General features: G+C 32.2%; 1 protein-coding gene across 2 annotated transcripts; it reads right to left on the reverse strand.

The window, feature by feature from the left end:
• Positions 1–3,228: 3,228 nt before the first annotated feature.
• Positions 3,229–18,917, reverse strand: LOC127721734 (microfibril-associated glycoprotein 4-like). 2 transcript variants are annotated; one of them, XM_052228536.1, is made up of 7 exons: positions 18,390–18,917; positions 16,520–16,610; positions 14,759–14,875; positions 13,338–13,459; positions 11,845–11,941; positions 7,174–7,344; positions 3,229–4,935 (listed from the first exon to the last, which is right to left on the reverse strand). In XM_052228536.1, the coding sequence occupies exons 1-7, from the start codon at positions 18,738–18,740 to the stop codon at positions 4,685–4,687; spliced, it is 1,200 nt and encodes a 399-aa protein (XP_052084496.1). In that variant the 5' UTR covers positions 18,741–18,917; the 3' UTR covers positions 3,229–4,684. The 2 variants fall into 2 exon arrangements, with proteins under 2 accessions (XP_052084496.1, XP_052084495.1); XM_052228535.1 differs by having other exon boundaries at positions 14,678–14,875.
• Positions 18,918–24,672: the final 5,755 nt, after the last annotated feature.

A 24,672-nucleotide genomic window follows, 5' to 3' on the forward strand; every position in this document is an offset into this window, starting at 1 on the left:
TGATTGACATGTATTGACAGTTGTGCGCTTTAAGAGTGTTATTTAAATATTGATTTATGTGAGCACTCGTGGTATAGTGGTATCATGCATAGACTGAAGACTCTACTGATTATGAAGAAAATACGCGCGAGTTCGAGCCCTTCATATGCCACTCGTTTTTGAGAGGATAAAAAATCGTAAGTTAAAAGTTTAAAGTTATAAAATAAGTTATCTTAAGTTAACGAAGTGGTCAGTGGATTCTTGAAAAATAATCCACTGTAAGAACAATAAAATGACGTCAGAGAAATGGGTTAAATCAATATTAAGCCACAACCTTCCTAAGTGAGGTATTGATTCAAGCTTGCAAATATGCTTGATCCAAAGACCACATGTTTTATCTGTTATATTATTCAGCCTTATGTAATGTCTAAGTTCAAAAATTAATTTTCTTGACACAAAACCAACATTTATTTCTTCAGGATTAAGAAGCCATTTTTCTGTAATGCCCTGTTTTTTGCATTCAATACCTAATTCCTCAATTTTTGTAACTTCAAGAACACTATTATATAGAAGTTCTTTCTGTTTCTTTTTCTGTACTTTTTCTTTCAAATTTTTAATTTTCCTTACAAAGGCAGAGACATTTGAACAATGAAGATGGACATTTTCAATACAATTTTGAACATTGTATTTGTATGTAAGCTGTGGGTCAGAATCTACATAATCCATATCCAAAAATATGCCACTTGAAAAACTTTGTCTTGAATTCTTCCAAGTGGCCAATCATCTGCAAAAAAAATGTATGCATAAGAAATAAATTCCCATCACCAAATTTAAAAAAACATATAACTTAAAGAAGTCAGCCAGCTGACAATAAGTAAAACAATTTATTTGACAAAAGGCATACGTTGACATCTGATGTTTTCAGTCCAGCTGACATCAATGCAAGTGGTCTTCTTCTGCAAAAGAAAAAAAAAGGACCACAAAGCAACGCGAAATATGTAAATAAAGTCAAAGAAAGATTTAAAGATAAATGCAACTGTATTTACTTCCAAAAGAATTAGCGATGAAAGTAAGATTGACTGTTGCTTGCTACATCTCCGTGGCAAATATTCCATGCATTGCCAAGATAATGTTAACCCTTTTTGGCTGTTGTTTATTTGTTGAAAATGATTTGTTTAACTTCTTCTGTTTGACAATTGTAAAATGATATTAATCTTAACAGTATATATAAAATTGAAAATGGAAATGGGGAATGTGTCAAAGAGACTACAAACCCGATGTTTGCAATGTTAAATTTAACTATAGTATATGGTATACTAGTATATGCAAATATATGTATATTATAGTGATGTTAAGCAATCATCAATAAATGAAAACATCTAATTCATGGCATTTACAAAATATCCCAAATCTTTATTGTTGCATGTTACATCCATTTAAAAATGACATCTTTGATCTTTATCAGTTGATAATGGTTGTCATAAGATATTTTTTTTATTAAATAAAAGAATATAAAGTTAACTAGAACAGTTTTTTGTCTTTGCATTGGGTTGCTGTCTCATTGATTTATATCCCATATCTCTTTAATTTCAAATTCATGCAATAAATATAAACTAACCGGTATAATCCTTTTCACATAGCAGACCTTTCAATGTAGTTGTATTGATATTTGGAGCTAATAATTCCCATGAAGTTGATACTACAAAAAAGATAAGTATAGAATTGATAATATTTGCCAAGACTTCCTGTCTAGGTGTTTTTTTGTCATTAAATATCATTATTTAATAAAAATGTTCAAATAAGTATTTAATAATGAATATTTTTTCTAAAATAGGGAGTATATTATAATAGAACTTTATAAGACAAATTCACAAAATCTGTACTCTACTGAAACTGAATTTTTGCAGGAACTCATGTTAAAAAATTAAAGCAAGAGTTAAATTTAAAGCAAGAGTACTACCAGGATATCATAGGGGTTCCTTCATGTCCAAGCAACCCCCCCCCCCCCCCAACTGAAAATGGACATAATTCTCCCCTTCACACTAAAAAATTGGGCAGCACTTCCACTGCACACAGCACATTTTATTTTGCCCCCTTTCCCACATAACCCAGACAAAAAGGGTGGGATCATTACTGATATTAGAAAGATGAGAGAACGGATGATGGGCAGGCCCATTTATAAGACATGAGCTTCCGTCCATTCACCTTAAAAATAGATTTTATAAATAAAATATAATAACAATACATATTTACCTATATAACTCTCGTTTATATTGCTGTCCTTCCACATAGCGTTCACAGCTGGTTGTCTGTTAGCGACGTTAACGTTGGTCTCGATAGTAATTTTCTCTTCCATAGTTCGTCGTTGTTTATAAATTTCGCTGAAAAATAAAAGTATGTTCCTGACGTTTTTTCTACGGACAATTAACCAATTTTGAAAGAAAAACAATAGTATTTGAAGATAAAAGAAGAGGAATTTCCATACGTTTTGTCTGTTTCAAGAACAATTGATTTGAAGATTTTAATCTAAATTTTGACCTTGATTTCGACCGGATATAAAAATTCCTCCTTGAGAACAAGGTGAAAGGGAATCTCCTCTTTCATTGGTTACTAAATTTATCGAGAAGTGACGTCAGGAACATACGATTATTTTAAGTTGAAAACAAACAATTTTCGGGTTTCCCGGTGCCGTACGAACATAAAACGTCAAAAATACCGTTAGAAAGAAGTTTTGAAAACAAATCATGTAAGTCAATTGATTCAGAAGTTTGACATTTTTCCACGAAAGTTAAGGATACTAGTAATCTATTTATGTAAGCAGAGTCGATTTTTTTTACGATAATAGTGGTGTATGTCATCCACACGGTACAAAAACGAACTTTGAAAGAATCCCATTGTGTGATTGCTATGTAGGCAACAAAAAGGTGAGATTACTACGCATTACTGAATCAAGTGTGAACTGGTATCTGATTACCTATGATTTAAAGAAATGCGTACATGTAAAGCCTTTTATTTTAATTAAATCACCAGCGAACGCCTATGTAAGGACAGAGGTCGATATCTCTTTGTTTGGTCAACAAGAAGCTATGCGTATGAATGAGGCAATTTGTACCTTGCTTGAGGAAACAATGATCAAATAAGTCAAACTCAAATTGTGGAAAATTGCAAAAAATGGCGTAAATATCAGTTAGAAGACTCATGTGTCTCTTCTGTTATAAGAACTGACAAAATTGACTAGGAAATGGTAAGAAAAAAAAAACTTTTAATGTCATCAAACATTTTTTTAAGTTACATGTTTGTTCACGTAATATATGTCTGGTTGTATTTGAATGTTCATTCTAATGATTTATACATCAATGTAAAACAAAAGTAGGATACATCTTTAAATAATAACAATAAGGGTTGTGGAAAATCACAGTTCGAACAAAAAAATAGAAAATGATAAAATATATATGACCTGCAAAAAATATCATGTAAATAGAGAAATAACAATGAATAAAAAGTTTCAAAAGACTGTAGAACAGTATTTTAAGGTAGATAAACTGCATACCGCCATCTTGGATTTAAAAAAAGTAGAACACAATTATCGGTCTAGTCCTTTGCTTACATCAGCAAATGTTGGTCTGATGTGTAAGACTGTATATTTGATAGAAAAAAAATAAGGGATTTATTGCATTATTAAGACTGTTCTAACAAATTTAAATATTTATGTTTTTCGAATCAATTTTTTAACCTAGGCCTTAAGGGGGAGATAACCCAAATTTATTAAAATTTAATAAAAGAATGTTAAAGAAATTTTCATGCTCTACTTGTAGCAAGAAAACAAGTTCGGTCTCACCATGTTTTCTCTATATTTTCTTAAAGCATACAAAAAATCTATTTTCTCATATTTTATTTCAAATTTCTATCTCATTGTGTTTTTTCATGAATAATCTTTGCAAGTTTGGACAATTCTGAACGACTTGTAGCTTTAAAAAAACCACGGTGACCAATACTTTATGTTATTTAAAAAAAAGCATGACTATTGGTGGCCTTCGGCTGTTTTATGCTTTTTGGTTGGGTTGTTGTCTTTTTGACACATTCCCCGTGTCCATTCTCAATTTTATGATTAAATCTATATTTTGGCAAAATATAAGAATATTCTGTCTGAGGAACACTATACCGATCATCCACCTTAAGGATTTGTTTTCGGAATTCAAAATGGCAAAGTATTTGTAAATGATAAATAAGTACAATGTATGTGTGCTTGCTTTCAAAAGATACAAGCTTTGAAAATCGGAATTGTTTGTTGAAATAGTTGACTCGTATTTTATCGAATTGAATATTGGATGAATTAAATAATAAACTGTATGAAAAATATATAAGCATATAAAAAAATTGAAAGCGTTTCGGACGCAAGAAATTTATAAAGTGCTATTATAATTTCATACTTTATCTAATATGTACTGTAGGTATTTTATTTTTCTGATTATATAGAAATTTAAGGGTCGCTGAGCATTTGTTTTAATCTAAAAGGAGTAGCAAAAAAGTATCAAAAATTTGTAAATTAGACCATCAACCAACCTTAAGATTACAGCACAAGACTTAATATTAAAGCAAATGTTAAGACGTTTCGTCTCCAAGTTTTTCAACTCATTTCCATCAACAAATATTTAATGATATTTCATACACAAAATATTTTCATTGCGGAAAAATGTGCTTTTATTTAGTTCCTTTTTATCATCATTTTTGTAGATTTAAGAGAATATTTCTTTCCGTGCCATGAATTCCAAACAATTCCATCACCAAATATATCTGTCTTTCCTCCTAGATATAACCCGTTCAGATTTGACTGTATACATATTTTATACCACCAAGCACCCTTTCGCAATTTAGCACAGTTAGTACCTTTCCATTCATCATTATCCTTGTCAAAGGTACTGAACTCCATGACGTTATGATATGAAAAACTGTCGTCTACAAAAGATATAACGTATTTTATTTGTTGTTTCTGTCAAAACAATTTGGGAACTTACACTGCTATGTCTATGTGGTCAAAAAAAGTTGTTTTACCTGCAAATTTGCAATATGTTTCCTATTCCATATCGTGATATTTTCACGGAGTCTGATTTCTCATGGTACCAGATATAAGTATCGTCTTTTGATCTAGAATTCTACCGACAGTATCCGTAACATTTTGACTAAATCTGATTTCACATGGTGGTTGATCAATGCATAGCAGAAGACGACTACCCTGTCAACGCACGAATATGTATTCTCATGGCGGTTCAGGCATGCATAGCAGAAGAAGTTACATTGTTGACCAACTGGTCTTGCTCCGTTTAGGGTTCATTGCAATTGCTTCAGTATATTTTTTATTGGTTTGCATATTCAATACGTTTCTTACGCTTTTAACGTCAGTAACGCCAGCGTTAGAATATTTTGTCCGGTTAACATTCAAATGGATAAAAACTGTTTAAATACGTTTACGTCAGTCCATTTTCACCGAGTCTAGATTTTAATGACGGCTTATGCATGCATTGCAGAATTTCTATTGTTGACCAACTGGTCTCGCTCCGTTTAGGGGTCATTGCAATTGTTTCAGAATCTTTTTTATTGGTTTGCATATTCAATATATTTACGCTTTTAACGTCAGTAACGCACGCGAACATTTTGTCCGGTTAACATTCAAATGTATAAAAACCGTTTGAAACCGTGTACGTCGATCCATAGCAACAAGCATTTTTAGTGTCTCAAAAACAAACTCAAGCAAGGAGGACAATGAGGTTGTACGAATCTAATCAACATAAATTTATATAATCTTATATTAATAAGAACTAAAACACAAGTATTTTATGTGTTCATTTTGTAAAATATACCACGACATTAGTCTAATAATAATTGAACGTCATTGAGTATTTTATGAAATAGCAAATATTAATTAAATTTCTTAAGATTTCAAGGAAATTGTTTTTCACAGTGTAGAATTAAACGACAACTATATGACATTAGTGTATGGTATGCTCAAAATTATCAATTCAATAATTATCATTAAGAACTCCATCAGGAAAAGATGACTTTAGATAGATTTAGCTATTCTTTTAAGATTTCGTCTGGTAGCATACATTGTAGCTCCTCATGTATACCAGTGCTTTACATCATTGGCTTTACAGTTTTAGGTTTCGAAGGGTTCCAGATGATGGTTAAGCCAGACAAGTGCTTCGGCCGCACCAAATGAATACAAGGTTATGTTCTTATTCAATAAAGTATGAAACTAACACTTTATAAATTTGGTGGAATCGGAATTTTCTGGATTGACCTTTATCCCTAATCCTCAAAAACCAAAATAAGAAATACAGGGGTGAATAAATATCTTTGGACTATACGATCAAAAAAGTTTATTATAGAATTAGGCAATCCATTCAAGGTCAACTTTGTCGTTTTATTGTTGAAGGCCGTACTATGAGCTGTTGGCAGGCACCCTTCTCCTGCCATATCGCCTTTTTTTCAGATACACCGATAATATTTTTTGGACCCAACGATTTTCATGGATAAAGAAATATGAACACATGGTCTACCTCCGTCTGGCCGTAAAATCAATGCTAAAGATTACAATACGCTTTGCTGTATAGAATGTATGAATACGCAGCCAAATCCGGTTGGAAAAAGGCTGTAAAATTCTAAACATGTAGTAATGATAGTAACACGTTTTCTGCGCATAAAAGAACCAAACAAATATCTGAGGGTTCCGAAGGTGGCCTGTTGGAAGGAACAGTTGTGACCCTCTAAAAAAATCTTCTTTGTTAAGCAGTTTAAATTCCCGTCCCTTCATCCTGGCCAACTAAATTGGCAGAGTCTACCAAATATATTGACTGTTCTGTGTTTCTCGTCCTGAATATAGACTGTAATATTTACCAATAGAACTAAAGCAAACCTATCAATGCAATGTACTAGTTCAACGTAAGGAATAAGCATGAAGACATTCTGACCTTTCCTGGCTCTTAATTATAAGTGAAAGCCGACCGCATTTTGCTCTTTTAGATGTAATGTTTCTCTGACACCACCAATCGCGATTTCGAATTGGAATAATCTTAACAATAAAGGCAAAATATATAAAATTACGCAATTAAAACTTATTTGAAAGTTTTAACATCCCTCAACAGAGCCAATCGTGTTCAAAGGAAATGTATTAATTTGATATAACAAATAATATACCTGCAGTACTAGATCCACTGTATCCACTAACACGTAAGATGTAGTTTGAAGCCGCATCGCCAACACTAAACAACTTATACTCTGCGTACTTTTTATTCCCATCAAAGTCCTCAAGTTCAATGTAAAGTTTGTATTTACCGCTAGATGATATCTCGTTCATGTATTTGTTTCCTAAAGGAAAAAAAGCATACCATTTTTATAAGAATTACAATACAGTTACATGTACCTGCATACATTATATAATAATCATACCACTTTTCTATTTTTCAATATTATATTCCATGTGAAGTAATAGTCAACTGTATACATATATTAATACATAACATTCAGAATTGTGTTATTCCCATCGAAAGTGTTCAATCCCTGAAACATATTTATATGAAGTCACTGTACGCCCAAACATGAATAGGTGTTGTAGGACGCCTAAAAGTGTTATTTTCATAAATGCCAAAACAGGTCTTAATTTTTAAAACAAAATGCAAAGGTGTCCGCCTTCATGTTAGAGTGATTCATTATCAAACATTTTGTTTGAAAACATATCCAGTTGAGAATATTATAAGGACCTAACACTTGGTCTATAAGTGGTTAAATCGAACATCTTCGATTAGGTTATTAAATGTTATTCAGTGACAGTACTTTATCAGTTAGATAATGTTTTATTGTAGTAAAACGGGTTATAGCAGCTGCTCAATTTAAAACAATATTGCACACGCTGAAATGTATCGCCTGCTTTAATGACCATTGATTTTATGTTGAAAGTCTTAAAGATAAAGGTTTTACTAAAAGCATTACATAAACTTAGCATTTTTCAAAATCTATGACAATGAGGTCAAGGTCAGATAAATTGTATCAGACAGTCAGACATATACACCTTACAATTTTTTATACACCAAATATAGTTGACCTACTGCGTATGCTAATTGAAAAACAGACCAAAACACAAACACTTAACATTAACCAATGAACCATTAATATGAGCTCAAGGTCGGATGATACCTGCGAGACAGACATTTGCACCTTACAATTATTCCGTACATCAAATATAGTTGACCTATTATGTATGCTAATTGAGTTACAGACCAAAACACAAACACTAAACATTGACCATTGAACCATTAAAAATAGGTCAAGGTCAGATGATACATTCCAGACAGATATGTACACCTTACAATCATTCCATACACCAAATATAGTTGACCTATTGCTTAAAGTACTTTGAAAAACAGACAAAAACACAAAACACTAAACATGGACTAATGAACCATAAAAATTAGGTCAAGGTCAGATGATATCTGACAGACAGACATGTGCACATAACAATCTTTCCATACACCAAGCATAGTAGACCTATTGCTTATAGTACTTGAAAAACAGACAAAAACACAACTTAGCATTGACCAATGAACCATGAAAATGAGGTCAAGGTCAGATGATACAAACAAGACTTGTATACCTTACAATCATTCCATACACCAAATATAGCTGAACTATGGCTTATGGTTCTGAAAACAGACTTAAACACAAAAATTTAACATTGACCAATGAACCATGAAATTTGAGGTCAACGTCGGATGAAACCTGTCAGACAGACATGTACCCATTACAATCATTCCATACACCAAATATAATTGACCTACTGCTAATAGTATTTGAGAAACTGACCTAATCACGTACCTTTAACTTTGATCACTGATCCATTAAATGAGGCCAATGTTAGGTGAACTCTGTCTGATGGACATGTAGACGTTGCAAGGAGCACATATACCAAAAACAGTTATCCGTTTACTCATAATAAGTCAGAAATTCACATGACAAAAAATCTCTTTTTTTTCAAGAAGTCGCTAAACCATAAAAATGAGGACAAGGACAATGGACATATGATTGACGGAAACCTCGTTACATAATGTATCTGCATACGAGATATAAAGCATACAGGTCGTCTACCTTCTAAAATATAAAGCTTCATACAAATTGTTTACGCTGCCGTCGCCGCCGCCGCCGGATAATAATACCTATGTCTCGCAAACTGCGACTTTCGTCGCTGCCGAAACAATAAAAAAAGGGACATGGTGTCAAATAAAACGTGATGGTCCTTTGCGAAATTTCTAGTTAGAACACTGTGCCAGGACAATTATACAATATTCGTTATCTACAGTTCGGCTCTCAACAACAAGAACTATTATTATTGTCTTTGATGCTGAATCATCAAAACATGAATAATAAAACTCAGATTTGCGAAATACGTTTTGGTTATTGTTCCTCGTTGACCTAATCTCTAAATTTCCCTTCGTTTATATATATATATATTTATATACGTCTAATGGCAGCAGATTATTTTCGATTTGACATTTAATTTAGATTAATGTGAAATTCAAAATAAAATTTCATATTTAAAAAAGTTCAATTCACAACTTTAACCTCTGACAATCTTTGCAATTTTACAAAGTCCCCATTTTAAATTTTTTGTTTCTAATCCTGTCTTCGTGAATGGTGCAAAAATTATCTTGCATTGCTGTCCTTGAGAAGCTATTTTGCTATTGTTTTATTAATACTCCAACAGGAACTCGACGTTTGAAATAGTTTCACATTGGTTGAATTTAGTTTAGACGATACTAACGTCATAGAGGACATAATAACGGTAAATGTTTTGGGACGTTCTTTCATTTCAAAGTTTCGGTAAACAGACATTTTTTACACTTTTGGGCGAGAACACGTTTGATGAAAATGAAGTTTGATAAGTTTTGGCGGAATGTGGTTTTGAGGCCCGTTTTGAGACAGACAGGCGAAATATAGCAAAGAGATATTCAAATTCATAAGTCAAAAACAAACTAACTATGCCTTTGCCAAAAAAGACGAAAAGACAATCAAAACACGCCACAGAACACTAAAGGCTGCGCAACACGAACCAAACCAAAAACCAGGGGGATTAAAGGACTCCAGAAGAGTTTTAACTTCCCATTCTGCTAACTAGATAATGTCCTCTCACTAATTATTTCAAAGTTTGGTGACTATGTTGAACGCATCTTTCCAATCGAATTTGAAGTAAAAGATACTACTGAAACAGTTAGGTCTACCTCATATCTTCACTTGGATCTAGAATGTGACAATGAGGGTCGGTTGAGAACAATATTTACGGCCGCCATTACACGGTGTAGAATGGTAACGTCCTTATCGGGTTTTTTTCGGCGTTTCCGCACTAATCGGGATCGGCAACGGGCATATCGCGTTTTGATTCAAGACAGCATGACACACAATGAGCCACATAGACGATAAGAAGTCGTAAGTTTTTGTGTTTATATGATTACGGAAATCACCAATGATTTAAGTTTGCAATATTCTTCATTTTGCTTCGGTACCACTCATGGCTTTTTCAAACAGCTCCACACTAAACAGGACAACCGGCCGAACACAGCATTGGTAACTGTGGTCGGCCGGTTGTCCTGTTTAGTGTGGAGCTTTTTGAAAAAGCCATGAGTGGTACCGAAGCAAAATGAAGAATATTGAAAACTTAGATTATTGGTGCCTTCCGTAATCATATAAACACAAACACTTACGACTTCTTATCGTCTATGTGGTTCATTGTGTGTCATGCCGTCTTGAATCAAAACGCGATAAGTCCGTTGCCGAACCCGATTAGTGCGGAAACGCCGGAAAAAACCCCGATAAGTCCGTTACCATTCTACACCGTGCATTACGAGTTGTTTTACCGTTAAAGAATATCTGTTTAACAGATTACGATGGATATGTTTCAATTGTTATTACAACCCCGTCTCCTTTCCTCGAATGTGATCAGCTGAAATATACTTTTCACCGGGTTTGTAATTACATGAGCAACATTAGGGGTGCCAAATGTGGAGCAGGGTATGCCTACTCACCTGCTTACCCTTTCGGATCACCCACGTTATTGTCGTGGCGTTTGCGTATTTTTGTATTTACCCGTAAGTACTTTCAAACTGACACTTAATTATAAAGAAGGACTTTAAGAGATATTAGTTGGATAGTTTTATCCAAAATTGCTGTTAAATTGAAGAAAAAATATTCAAAAACTAAAATAACATTACCAAAATAAGACCAAATAAACTGATATTATAAGCTATTGCTGGATTAAAATAGATGTATTTCATTTGTTGTTGATGTAATTTGAAAAATAATTTATTTTTATCGAAGACTTTTTCCTCCTCGATATACTTTGATCGGATCGTGAGAACCAGCCAAGTGTGTTCGTTTGAGTCTTGTATTTCAAAATAAAAAGTTTAAACAGTAATGCTTTTATCATAATATTCGTCATCATGAACACTGAATTATACAATAGGCCATCATTTCATGATTGTCAATCACTGTTAAGCGCTGAATGAATAACTAGAATAATGCATTTGCGTTGTTCCATATATCCCCATATTTATAAAAATTTAATGAAAATATTGTTTAAACATTATCAGATCATGTGTGACAAGTTTTTTATCATATAGGTTGCCATCTGCTACTTACTTTACAAACAACTCTCTGTATACTCTTGTTAAATGAAATGGATTTTATCAATAACAAATGCCTGTCTTCCAATATGCAGTTTTAGAAATTAAATGGTATTGGTGTACACTTTTGAATGTTTCACCAAACTTGTTTCAGATTCTAAAATTGCAAATTGTGTTTCCTCAGCGTACATGTACATACCTAACCAAAATTCCCGCTGCAGGTTTCCAAATCCCTTTTCATAGGTAGACCAACCCCTATAGAAATTCGTAGAGTTATCTAGTCTCTTCTGAAACACCTGTTATAAATGGGATATTTTACTAGTTTTTGTTATTTCAAAAACTTAAATATGTGAGGTGTCTTTATTAATATTGATTATTGAAGCAAATCAGAAAAACTAGGTACATCATCATTACCAGACAAGTTAGGTTTAATGATAAACAATAATCCTGCATCATCCTATATTCCTATGCAAATATTTGGCTTTAAACTTTCAAATGCTTTTGACAATACCCCTTTACATATTTCATCTTAATATTTGCATATTCGGGTTATAAATTTCGCATGTAATGATTGTGTATGAATGATGACAGGTGTGTTTGTTACAAACATTTACGAATGTGCTATGTTTTTGGTACTTTTAAACTGACCACAACCAGCCGGATTTTAACCAAAGCAACACAGCGGATCTCACTAATAAAATGGGACAGTTGAATACCTGAGTCCCTTCCGGTTTTAATTATGTTCTTAATGTTTGGTTTTAGTTTATGTGTTGTGGTTTCTGGACTGTTGTTTACATGTCTTTTTGTCTTTCTTTCTTTTGGTAATGGTCCAATCTGTTTTCTTTTACGTATTTGTATAATTGTTTTATTGCTCTTTTCGTTTCTGAATACTTTTTATTATTTTAAATAAATACTTATCTTTATTTAAAATACAAATGCAAGCAATTGCCTATGAAATCGTCCACGTGCTACCACATATATTTCTGCATGATGAGAAAGAAATTATCCTTTATTCTTTTTCATAAACTCAAATGTAATTTTCATTTCTTTATTTACACAGTTTGGAAATTTGTATACTTCAATCGTGCCAAATGCTTCACTGAGGTTGTTTGGAACCTAAAAAGGCTGAATACAGACTGCATTCCATAGTTTATCTTATCTATATCATGTGTATGGAAACATTGTAAATGTGTGGACCTAACTAAGTCAAACATGTTGCACGACTTCATTTAACATTACGTGTTACAGCAAAAGTCGTCGTACAAACAATGTATCTACAAAAAAACGTACAAAGAAACTTCGAAGATTTATATTCACCATAAATATCAGGCTGATAATTTAAAGTGACTGTAGCTTAACCAAACAACTGACGAAAACTCCTACGCAGTAGAAAAATATTATCACAGGAAACGGATCTTTTACAACAAACTCCATCACCAACGTTCAAAGATGGAAGTAATTTAGTTAAATAAATAGCAAGAACTAAATGTTTGATATGTAAGGTGAAAAAGTATATATCAAAGGGAAGGTTCTTATCATGACGATGTCCCTATAAAAAGATAAAAACAAATATGTTTCTCGTCTGCAGATCAACTGAAATTCCACGACCGAAGGAACGTATTATTGCTTAGATATTTTGGATCAAACGTTGACCTGTTTTCCAGCTATTGATATCGCTATGCTGATACTTACCGTCCATCCCCCACCTGCTGTCTCCATATCACAGAACACATCAATCTCACTTCTACCTGTAGGATTTATTTTATAGATCCCAGAAGTACAATCAGATGGTATGTCACTACAGTCATGTGGCACTACAAATATAAATTCCAGGTCAATTTTACATTTATTGTGTTACGGGCGTTATAAGGGAACATGTACTGCTCATTGTTTAACAGAGCCGAAAGATACCAAAGGGACATTCACACTCATAAGTCAAAAATAAACTGACAACTCCATGGCAAAAGAAAAACAAACAACAGTATACAAACCACAACAAAGAAAACTAAAGACTGAGCATCACGAACCCACCAAAAACCGGTGATGATCTCAGGTCTTCCGGAGGGAAGCCAGATCCTGATCCACAAGTGGCATCGTCGTGTTCCTGTGTAATGGCGTTTAATGGGTTTTTGTTTGGGTCTTGGTTTTTTAATTTTATGTTCGAGTGTATTGTTTTGTGGACTGTTGTAGATTCGTTTGACTTTAGCATTTACCATGGAAAAAAGTAAAATAACAAAAATACCGACCTCCGAGGAAAATTCAAAACGGAAAGTCCGTAATCAAATGGCAAAATCAAAAGCTCAAACACATCAAACGAATGGATAACAACTGTCATATTCCTGACTTGGTACAGTCATTTGCTTTTGCAGAAAAAATGGTGGATTAATTTTGGTTTTATAGCTAGCTAAACCTCTCACTTGTATGACAGTCGCATAAAATTCCATTATATTGACAACGATGTGTGAACAAAACAAACAGATATAATAGGTAAAAATGTCAAAAAATTTGAAATGTTTTTTTTTCTTTGGTATAAAGGTTGTTAATGGCCGTTTTGTAATCTAGTCCCCTCTTTCAAACGTAAGAATTACATAAGAACATCCGCGATGAGCTCTTCTCTACAATTTAGCGTTATTTGTATAATATTCAATATCTTAGGAAACTGTAGTAATTGTAATATTTGTTTTCTGTACAATCACACCATCAAATAAGGTTAATAGTAATACGGACAATAAATTGCGTGTTACTTTCAAAAGATCCAGAATTTTATTTAGCTGGAATATATAGTAAAGTGATTGATTAATTGCTGATCGTCTTCAAAAAATTACATGGTAAATAGATCAGAATATAACCTGTTTTGTATTTAACAAAATGCAGTTTCGAACTCTTAACTTGCTAGCTCAGATAGTAACAGTTCGAATGAAGATATATCAACGTTCTCATACCAATTATAATGTCTTAATGGCTTATCCTCCCGCAGCTTCTGTAAATAAGAAAACAGATAAAACATATATTTTTATGATTTTGTTTCATACCTTCTTTACTTTTGTAATTTGGGAGGCAGCAAAACAAACTCTTCCACTCTCCATTGTCTTTACATACCAAAAATGGATTACCTCTCATTGTAAAACCTGAATTGCACTTAAAAAGGTTGGCTGTTCCTAGATTTTTATACATTCCAAAGTTTTCTATGCAGGCTGCATTTTTTATATCTGGAGCAGATTCTCTACAATCTAAAAGAAATATTGTTTTCTGTTAATCTTTACATAGCAAAATCATTGATTACACCTTTGCTATTCTATTTTTGGAATGGTGCAGACTTCTGTACATCGGAAATCTAAATATGTTTTATTGTTTTTAATTTTGGTAGGTCACATTCGGGGAAAGGGCGACGGGATTGTAGTTACGATAATTGGAACGTATCGTTGTCGTCTGAAAAATAGATATTCCATAACGGTCAACCAACTGTTTAATTTATTATGTTAAAAATTAGAATTTGAACTTTGTTTAGGGCTAAAAACTTTGTCTTTGTAAAGATACTCAAAATGAGGTTTAAAATTACCTCCCAAATAAACTATGGTAAATGATAAAATTTATATTTGACTAATGCAATGTGTAAACATAACCTATTGTATCTTGTATTCTTCCAGGTAAAAGAAGTAACAATTAATACATTTTTTATTGTTTAACTTTAATATGTACTTGAAGAAAACAATATTTTTTACATGAAATATATTTTGAAGATATGAAAAAAGACTTCGATCAAAAGAACCCTGCCTTTACAATTAGGTAAATAATACCTAGTGACACTAATTAGAATGCTAAACTACTAGTCTAAGATTGTTTGTGGTTACTAGTTTTTCATGTCCAATCGGGATATAAAATTAACTAAAGATAGCAAAATTTTAATGGCACAAGATCATTTTTCCGGATTAAAATTTTCCCTCAACCGTTTTAGAACTTTTGAAGACGTTTCTCATCATTCATAGTATTGCAAGTCACTAAAACATGTGATTTGATGGAGAATTTGAAATAGGTCATCCCGATAAAGTTTTTCCCTTTTTTCAGTACTACTGACTGGTTTCGCTAATTAGAATATTAGTTTCAACGAACCAAATTAAGCCGATAAAAACATGTTTAAATTAGGCTGTTAATTTTCTCAATTGAATTGTTTCTCATATTTTCACGGGTCTTTTATAGCCGATTACATAATATGGCTTTTTCTCATTGTTGAAGGCCATGCAGCTGCCTATGATTGCTTGCATCCACTTCATTCGAACTTTGTGGATAGTTTTCTCATTGACAATTATACCACATCTCCTTATTTTTATTTAATAAAGGGATTTTGTATCATCTGTCATAGTTGAGTATTGCAATAAAGTATTGAATCTAAATAATTACAAAAGTATTATTATTATCATTATTATTATTATTATTACTATTATTATTAGAAAAAAAACATTATTCCGGAGTGACATGAATACTGAATACAATTTGGAAAATTAACGTAATTTTATTCATAAAGCCTGTAGATTTTGCTGCTTCTTACCCTGACACATTTACATTTTTGTCATCTATTTCAGAAGTAAAGTGTTTAGTTGGAATAGTATCTATAGAAAAATTAATACGTTAAAAGAACATTTGACATTTCAAAACGAATACAAGCCTTTAAATCAATATAACAAAATATTTCAATATATACCCTTTTTTATTTAAAAATTCTACCTTTCAGAGTAATGAAAAATTTTCCTTGTAGAATGCATACTTAAAGATTTTTATAAATATATATTCAACACATTGATAAGACAAACATATATCAATCAAGCAATACATTACTATGCAAGTCCATCTAAGTAACTAAAAGATAATCTTCTTACAAGCAGGTATACATGATAAATCACCATTTTGCTGTTTTCCACATTTGTTTCCAACATCACACGTGTGGTCTGCACATTTTCCAGCAAGGGACTAAAAAAAAATATTTGGTTTATTTAATGACCTATAATTTTCCTTTCCAATTTGTTTTAAGCTTTTTCTTTTTTAATATATTCAAAAAGCCTACGCCAAAACATTGTGATTGGCTACAAAAAAAACAACCAATGACGTAACGTATTTTTTTTATTTTTTAGTTACGCACAACTAAAATATCCTGTGGTCTTTTAGATTGTAAATCGGCAAATAATCAGTCGATCTACAAAATGAAGAAATTCATATCCGGTTCACAATGGAGTTTTCACTGTAAATAGTTCAAAGGCAGGTATTTGCAGATCTTCTATTCTATCTTTTTAAAAATAAAGTTATATTACTATATATACTACTAATGATTTTCCAGGGAGAACTAAGATGACATGGTATCAGTTTTCAACACATATTATTTAGCTCATGTTTATTTTTCTTTTAGCAACGATACAAAAATGTATACTAAAGGAAAACATGCACAAATTTGCGATATTGTATCAACATGTCTTCATCGGCTATGTACATGTAGGTAGAAATCCGTTGGACACGCATCGTTACATGACCTTACGTATGGAACGTAAGTCCCTGTTAAAAAAAGTAAAACGGAATGATAAGCAACAACAAAAAACCATTGCACAGGAAATTAGATTGACTGTAAATTCAGAAATTATTGCGAGGTTTCCACTAATGCGAAAATGCGACTGGTTGAGTATCGCATTTATAAGAACTCGGATTCTGATATCTGATACATATACATGATACATCTGTATGCAAAAACTCATCTCGCATTTTTGTCGATACTTCAAAAATCGAAATAATAGATGCACGCAATATTTTTAAGTGTACAGTATATAAAAAAAACGAACTCTAAGGTAGGGAAGTCCATAAAAACCCACAAAATCAAACGTTATCAACCAACGGAACGAGTGGAAAACAACTGTCATATTACTGACTTTGTACAGGGATTTAACCTGGATTATTATTTGCTAAACTTTCCACTTGTTTAATAGTTGTTTACAGTTCCGTTACATTGACAAAATTTGGTGAGCAACCATGACAGACCTAATAGATTAATATGAAATCGTTAGGATACACCGACCCAAAAGACAGGGATGAACACATGTGCACCGGAAGGGTCAGCACTTCCTGCTTTTCAAGTGGCATACCATCGTATTTCTACAACACATTAGTATTTCATAGAAATATGTTAGCTGCATCTATTGATAAAATTGCCAAAACCTTGAGTGGCTTTTATCAACCTTTTAATATCAGCAATTTGAAACTTGTCACTGTGACATCTACAGAAATAAATTCATTATTTTGTAAATTTTGTAGAGTCGGTTGTTCTGTTAAATGAACTATATCCACAGAGTATTTATTCATGTCATTGACTTATGTTATTGATCTAAAGGTTAATGCAATGTTGACGTTTTACCCTGTTGATGCAACCGGTTTCGTGTCTTTTGGAAAAAATAGGCTATTGATACCAAAGGGATATGCAAACTCATAAGTCAAAAACAAACTGACAATGCCATTGCAAAAAGACGAAAATCGACGAAAGGCAAACAACAGTACACAAAACACAATTTAGAAAACTAGAGATTGACCAACACGAACCCTACCAAAAACCGGGGGTGATCTCATGTGCTCCTTAAGGGTAAGCAAAACTACTCAATATGTAGCAACCGCTATTCAAGCGATTACTTGATTGTTCATTTCAAATGAATATCTAAATTTTACTTACAATATTCGAGTTACAATTGATATTTACTTACGTAGTATACATACCTTCGGCCATTTTGATATTTTACTAAAAATACTTCTAGACTCATCCTTGAGCTTTTTGCCTCTTGGTATTTCTCCAAGTAGATCACATAGCTTCCAGTTTTTTCGATAGTTAATAGCGGTGCACTGTGACGTCACCAAACATTCTTTCACACACTCATGCAAACCGACACGTTGAACACGGCGTAATATATTGTTTTCTTGACTTTTGCCATGTTGAAGCGTTCCTAATTTGGTTATATCATTTGGACGTTGACATTCAATATCGTCTTTATCGCAAAATTCTTCCAATACACACTCGTATTGTTTGAAAATAAAAATAGATAAAAATAAGTAAAGATTTAATTTGTCCATACTTATACAGTGAGCTTCAATCACTGATGTTACGGGTTTCTCTATGTTGTCTATATCTTGCAATTGTTGAAGATGGCAGAACCTTATTTGCGTATCCAATATTATTTTGAATTATTTAAAATGATCGTGTTGCCGAGTCAAATCATCGTTTGATTACTGGTATTTAGATAGCGTCTTTTTTACGTATGGGAACCTAAAAACATCGAAATAACGTTGAAACGAATTAATAATACAACACGTGCTATAGATTTTTTGAAGTGTGGGTTGTTTCCAATACGATTTTTTTAGATATCTAATGTATTGAAATAACTTCAGCACATATAAAAGTTTTATCGATATATACTACTAAACTATATAAATTATTCCGAAAGAAGCTATTTTTAAAATAATAACGTTTGTACCCAGAGTAAATATATTTTTGATGATCCAAGGCACTATAGGGGATCTTTTAGATTGTCTAAATTCAGAAAATTACAACTGATGATATAACAATATACTTAGATAACTATTTTCTACTATTCAGATCAAATGTGTTTATCAATATACCGGCTAAATGCAATTAATCATTTTAAATGATTACAAAAGTAGTTCTCAATTCCAATTGGGTGCTTTGTACAGGTTTAATTTTCAGCTCATAGACATAATATTGCCATGTGACCGTGACGTCATCAACGTTTTTCAATGATTAACTCCTTAGAATTTAGAATTAGATTATAAGGACTGACTGTAATATTGTTTCTGTCTACTCGAAATAACCTCGAAAATGTGGGGCACACTTTTAAATAAATCGCTACGCGGGTTATTCAGTGTGCACCACATTTTTGAAGTTATTTCTTCATAGACAGAAAAAAAATATTACAGCCATTCCTTAATTAAACAAATTACCTCTTCTGAGTCACTGTGACTCAAGAAGAGCACGACAATATTGATGCAGCGACAATAGACTATTTTCATATTACTGACTTTTGACTCCGGATTATATATTTTTTCGACAGATTACAAACTCCGTGTAGGACATCCTGGTACTCGTTTAACAGTTCAAATAAGAGCAACCAAAAGAAGTAAAATCACATATATAATCCGTGCAATTTGGGAGGAAAGTTTACTGTTTTCCGATGATTTTGTTGTGTATAGATAACATAAATTGGTCAAAAAACACCCCCCAAAAAAAAATACGTTATAACTTTCATGCGTCCGAAGCGCTTTTTTGGATTTACCTTCATACTTCCAGAATGTCGGACCACAGAGTAGGTAACCTGTCGAAAAAATATGAATTCCAGAGTCAAAAGTCGGTAATATGAAAATAGTCTATTGTGGCCGGGATATTGATGTTTGTCCCTTACAATTTACCTCTTGCAATTTCACATATCGGCATTACTGAAATAAAAAGGTTAATAGCTCGTAAGAGTAGTTTAATCCCGTCATGGAAAATTGTTTTAACCCCACCACATTTGTTTACCTGTACTATGTAATGCTATCTAGGTCATGTGTTGTTAGATACTGTTTGATTTTGTGTGTATGTCTGTTGGTTTTTTTTAGTAGTCGTGTGATGGTATTTGATATGGCCTATTGAACTGTGCGGTATATTTTTCGATTTCTGCTATTTCTTTCTATCTGTATGTGTCAATCAAAAGAGAGGCGAAAGATACCAAAGGGACATTCAAACTAATAAGATGAAAATAAACTGACAACGCCATGGCTAAAAAAAAAAAAGACCAACAAACAATAGTACACAAAACACAACATAGAAAACTAAAGATCGACTGAGCAATACGAACCCCACCAAAAACTGGGGGTTATCTCAGGTGCTGCAGAAAGGTAAGCAGATCCTGCTCCACATGTGGTGATCCTAAACGGCAACCTTCTCCGTATTTTTTTTGGTATTTGTGTGTGTGTTTTTTTTCATTTTGGAAATTGATGTCAGATTCCAAGGAGTTTCTATATAATCATTGAGTGTTATCTACACTTGTACATGCGCGACTATGTAGAGCTTGACAAAAAATAAGGTTCCAACTCCATCAGGCAAAGTTGGCATTTAATAAATTTGGCTATTCTTCCGCGAGGTCCCTTTTGGGCATATAGTTTCTCGAGTATTCAGGTATGTATACATCTTCTGCTTTCAAATGTTTGGGGTGATCGTTCCGGTTTAATGTTAATGTAGAAAAGTACTTCTGACGCATCCTCAAAATGGTTTGAAGTGTCAGGCTTGTGAAGGAAAACATTATAATATTCAGGAAACATAATTAACATGTTGTCAAAACATACTTATTTACAGGTCTATATGATACAATCCTTTTCAAGAAAATTACCATTTATAATCTTAAAGAAATTACCATTTATAATCTTATTCAATTATGATTTATTTGTTGGCAGAAGTTGCAGGCGAAAAGGGATTAAAAAGGTAAGCAATTCAAAAAACACGTGTTATGTTCAGAAACATTTGTATCATCCGTTTAAAGTATAATGAATAAACAAGTTTACCAGACCACCTGATCAAAGTCTACTCTAAAATTAGTATGTGATGAAAACGATTGTTTGCTACGATAAAGGCACTTCTTCCTAGAGTCGAAGCGTCGAATTCAACGACTACACATTTATTTGAAAGCAATTTTATAATATTGAATAATATAAACAGTACCAATTTTACTGCAACAGATGCGCATTTCGATAATTAATGTCTTGACAAAAAATAAGGTTCTCTTCAGTGATCCTACATTGTCATTAATTAGCAATACAAAACTAAGGCTGACGGATGGAAGATATTACTGTTTGGTGTTTGTTTCTTCTTAGTTAATAGTTAATTGATTTTCATACTAAATCTGAATAAAATTTCATATGAAATAAAGTTGACTTAGAGATTGCAATCCAATTATACATTATAATCAAAACAGACCGTTGGAGGTCATATGTCATAATCTTATTTCTGTAATAAAATATTGCCACTTAAAAATATCAAATTAATGTAATTTAAAATGTTTAATCATTTTCAATTTCAATTTTCATTAATCAATAATTTAATTTTAATGCGTCTTTTTTAGTATCCATTTTTAAGCAATGTTTTGAAATAAAAGTACAACTAAACTCATGTAATTGCATACGGTTTGAACAAAATTATACAATCACGTCTGGCAGATGAAAGATTTCAGAAAATAAGTATATGAATAATTAAACAAATTTGATTCTATAGCGATAGTTATCACAAGCAATTCTATACAAACAAAATAATTGAAAAAATCATCAATAAACAGAAAACAATGAAACATTTTAAAACATATGTTCATACAACTGTAAAATATCTTATCTATTTACGAATCGTTTCATTGAATGTCATTGGATATAATACCGTATTTAAATTTCTCTTTTAAGGGGGTAAAGAACACCTTAGGGAGTTAACTCTTTATAAATCGGCTGAACGTTTTAAACACATCCTATTAATAAGGAGAAATCGAGTTTCTCAATGATCAATATTAGTGTTTGTAACACTGCTATACATCCAGCCAAATTGTTCCTGTAAATTGTGTGGTCAACTTTTTTATATTTTTGTCAACAAGTCAAAGTAAATATTTTGTCAAAATTTTTGAAATTTAAACAATTCAAATCTATTTTAGTCAAAGTGTTGGGTACCCCTTTAAAGTGTATTCAATTACTCTAAACTGTCTGTAATAAATCCAAACATGCAAATGCTATCACATATATGATTGACAAACATGAGCAGGAAAAATATTACCATAAGGAATACGGACAATAAATATTCATCAGTCACAATATAAAAAAAAAATCCGCTTTTAGGGTAATCCCAATTAGGGTCTGTTATCATATAAACATAACATTTAAGAGCTCTGAAATCTTTTCACTACATTAACGTAGTTTGTCTTCCATACTATGAGAAAGACGTAGAGTTGTTCCCCTACTTGGATTGTACATATGGTTGTGTATTTTTAAGTATTGGGAATTTATAGTTGAGATAACTTATCTATTCTAATTAACCACTTTTTTGGGGTCTGTCTATTAATCTAATTGGTTATACAGTCCATCTGAATTATTTTCCTTATTCGTACATTATATCACACAAGATTACTATACATAAATATGTGCTTAAACGTCAACTTCAACAACAATATACTTATTTTCAAGCAATTGAATAACAATAGATAAATTGACCATACAAAACCCAGGTTGACGGTGTTAGAAGATATTGCTGTGTCTGTTTCAACTCTGTTAATTGACTTTTGCGTACAAAATATGAAAAAAGTACATATGAAATAAAGTTGTGTGATATGGCAATCCCAAAATACATTTTGATCAGAAAAGACAGGTAGAAGTGATATTTCATAAATCTTATTCTGTGATAACATATTGTCCTTTGAAAAATTCTATTTAATGTACTTTAAAAAAAAAAACAATTTCAATTCCATTTTAAAGTAATCAATTAATATGTAATTTTAATGTGTCGTTTTAGCATTTATTTTTTAAAACAATGTCTTCAAATACAATTACATAGAAACCAGTTACTTTCATGTAGTTTAAACAAGTTTCTTTCTTTAAAAAAAGAAAAGCAATACGTGAACCTAAGACCGCTGACTGGTCACCAAAAGATTGTTGCTGAATTTTTGTTTGCCTTTGAATTGAAATAATTGACTATGAATAGAAGGAGACAATGATGAAGTTAAACTACCTTTGTTAAAAATATGTAATAGTGTGTACATTCTTGCACAAGTCAGTTGAAAGCAATGTTGGAAAGGTGTGAATAGAAAAGTGTATATACAGCTACTATTTGAATAAACATTTTAAAGCTCGACTATTTCATTTATTACTTGGGATTGTACATCATTTTTTTATAATCCTATTGCAAATCCCATTTTCTACAAACCGCAAACCAATCGCAATATAAATTTAAGCACTCAGTTTTCTTTATAATATGGATGCATTTATTTTATCTATTTTATCTATCACATCTTTATATTTTGTTTCCTGCATGGATGCCTTCATATTCTCAACTCGTTATTGAAGTTGTCTGTACTCATGGTAGATGTTGTACAGATAAATTTAAAGTCCATTTTCCATGTGAAGTGAAACCCTGTGGCATGCAACTTATAAGATGGTTTCGTTTATTTTTCTTGAGAGTAACACACCAGCTTCATTTAGACCTCTTAAATAGAGAATTATTTTGGTCTCATAAAACATCTCAAATTTTAAGGATTTCCTGATTTTACTTAAATCAATCCGAATATTTTACAGGGAAACTTGTTTTTGAAGAATATCTTATTTTCAGAAGTTTTGTGAATACCTGAACATACTCTCAAAAGAACCAATTTATATAAAAAGACATGTAGATATAAAAAAAATACCAGGATTAACATGTTGAACGCCAGACGCCAGTTAAGTCTACAAAGAATCATCAGTGACGCTTGAATAAAAATAGTTAAAAAGGCCAAATAAAGTAAGAAGTTAAGTAATCTATTCCTTGGGTATAAAGTCCTTGGCATTTCGAAAATGTCAAAGTTAATAAAAGGAAGGTGACTCAAAAAAAGAAAACAAAAGAGAAACAGCTAGAGGTCAGAATACCGTAAGCAATGATGACCGTGCTTGAAGGTCACATGGCAAGCTCTTATTGCCGTGTCCTGAATTTAGATAAGAAAAGCGAAAATTCGCATTCACGAGTGAAATTAATATTTATGCATGAACGTGGTATTTTTGCGCAAGAAATAGTAAATAGAAAGCATACGCACTGATAATCTGGATAAGAATACGCATTTGTGTCATCACATATATTAATCTAATAGTTGAATTCGGATGTCAAACTACCTACCTCAAGTGTTTTGACTCCGGATTCATTGACATTTTATCCGGAAATTTTGTGAACGCAAACCGATAGTGTGCGTGTGAACAGGGTGATGTATAATGTAAATGAATCAAGACGTGTAGGATAGCT

This window comes from Mytilus californianus, unplaced genomic scaffold (genome assembly GCF_021869535.1).
Source record: "Mytilus californianus isolate M0D057914Y unplaced genomic scaffold, xbMytCali1.0.p SCAF_12, whole genome shotgun sequence".
In the NCBI taxonomy this organism is placed as follows: domain Eukaryota; kingdom Metazoa; phylum Mollusca; class Bivalvia; order Mytilida; family Mytilidae; genus Mytilus; species Mytilus californianus.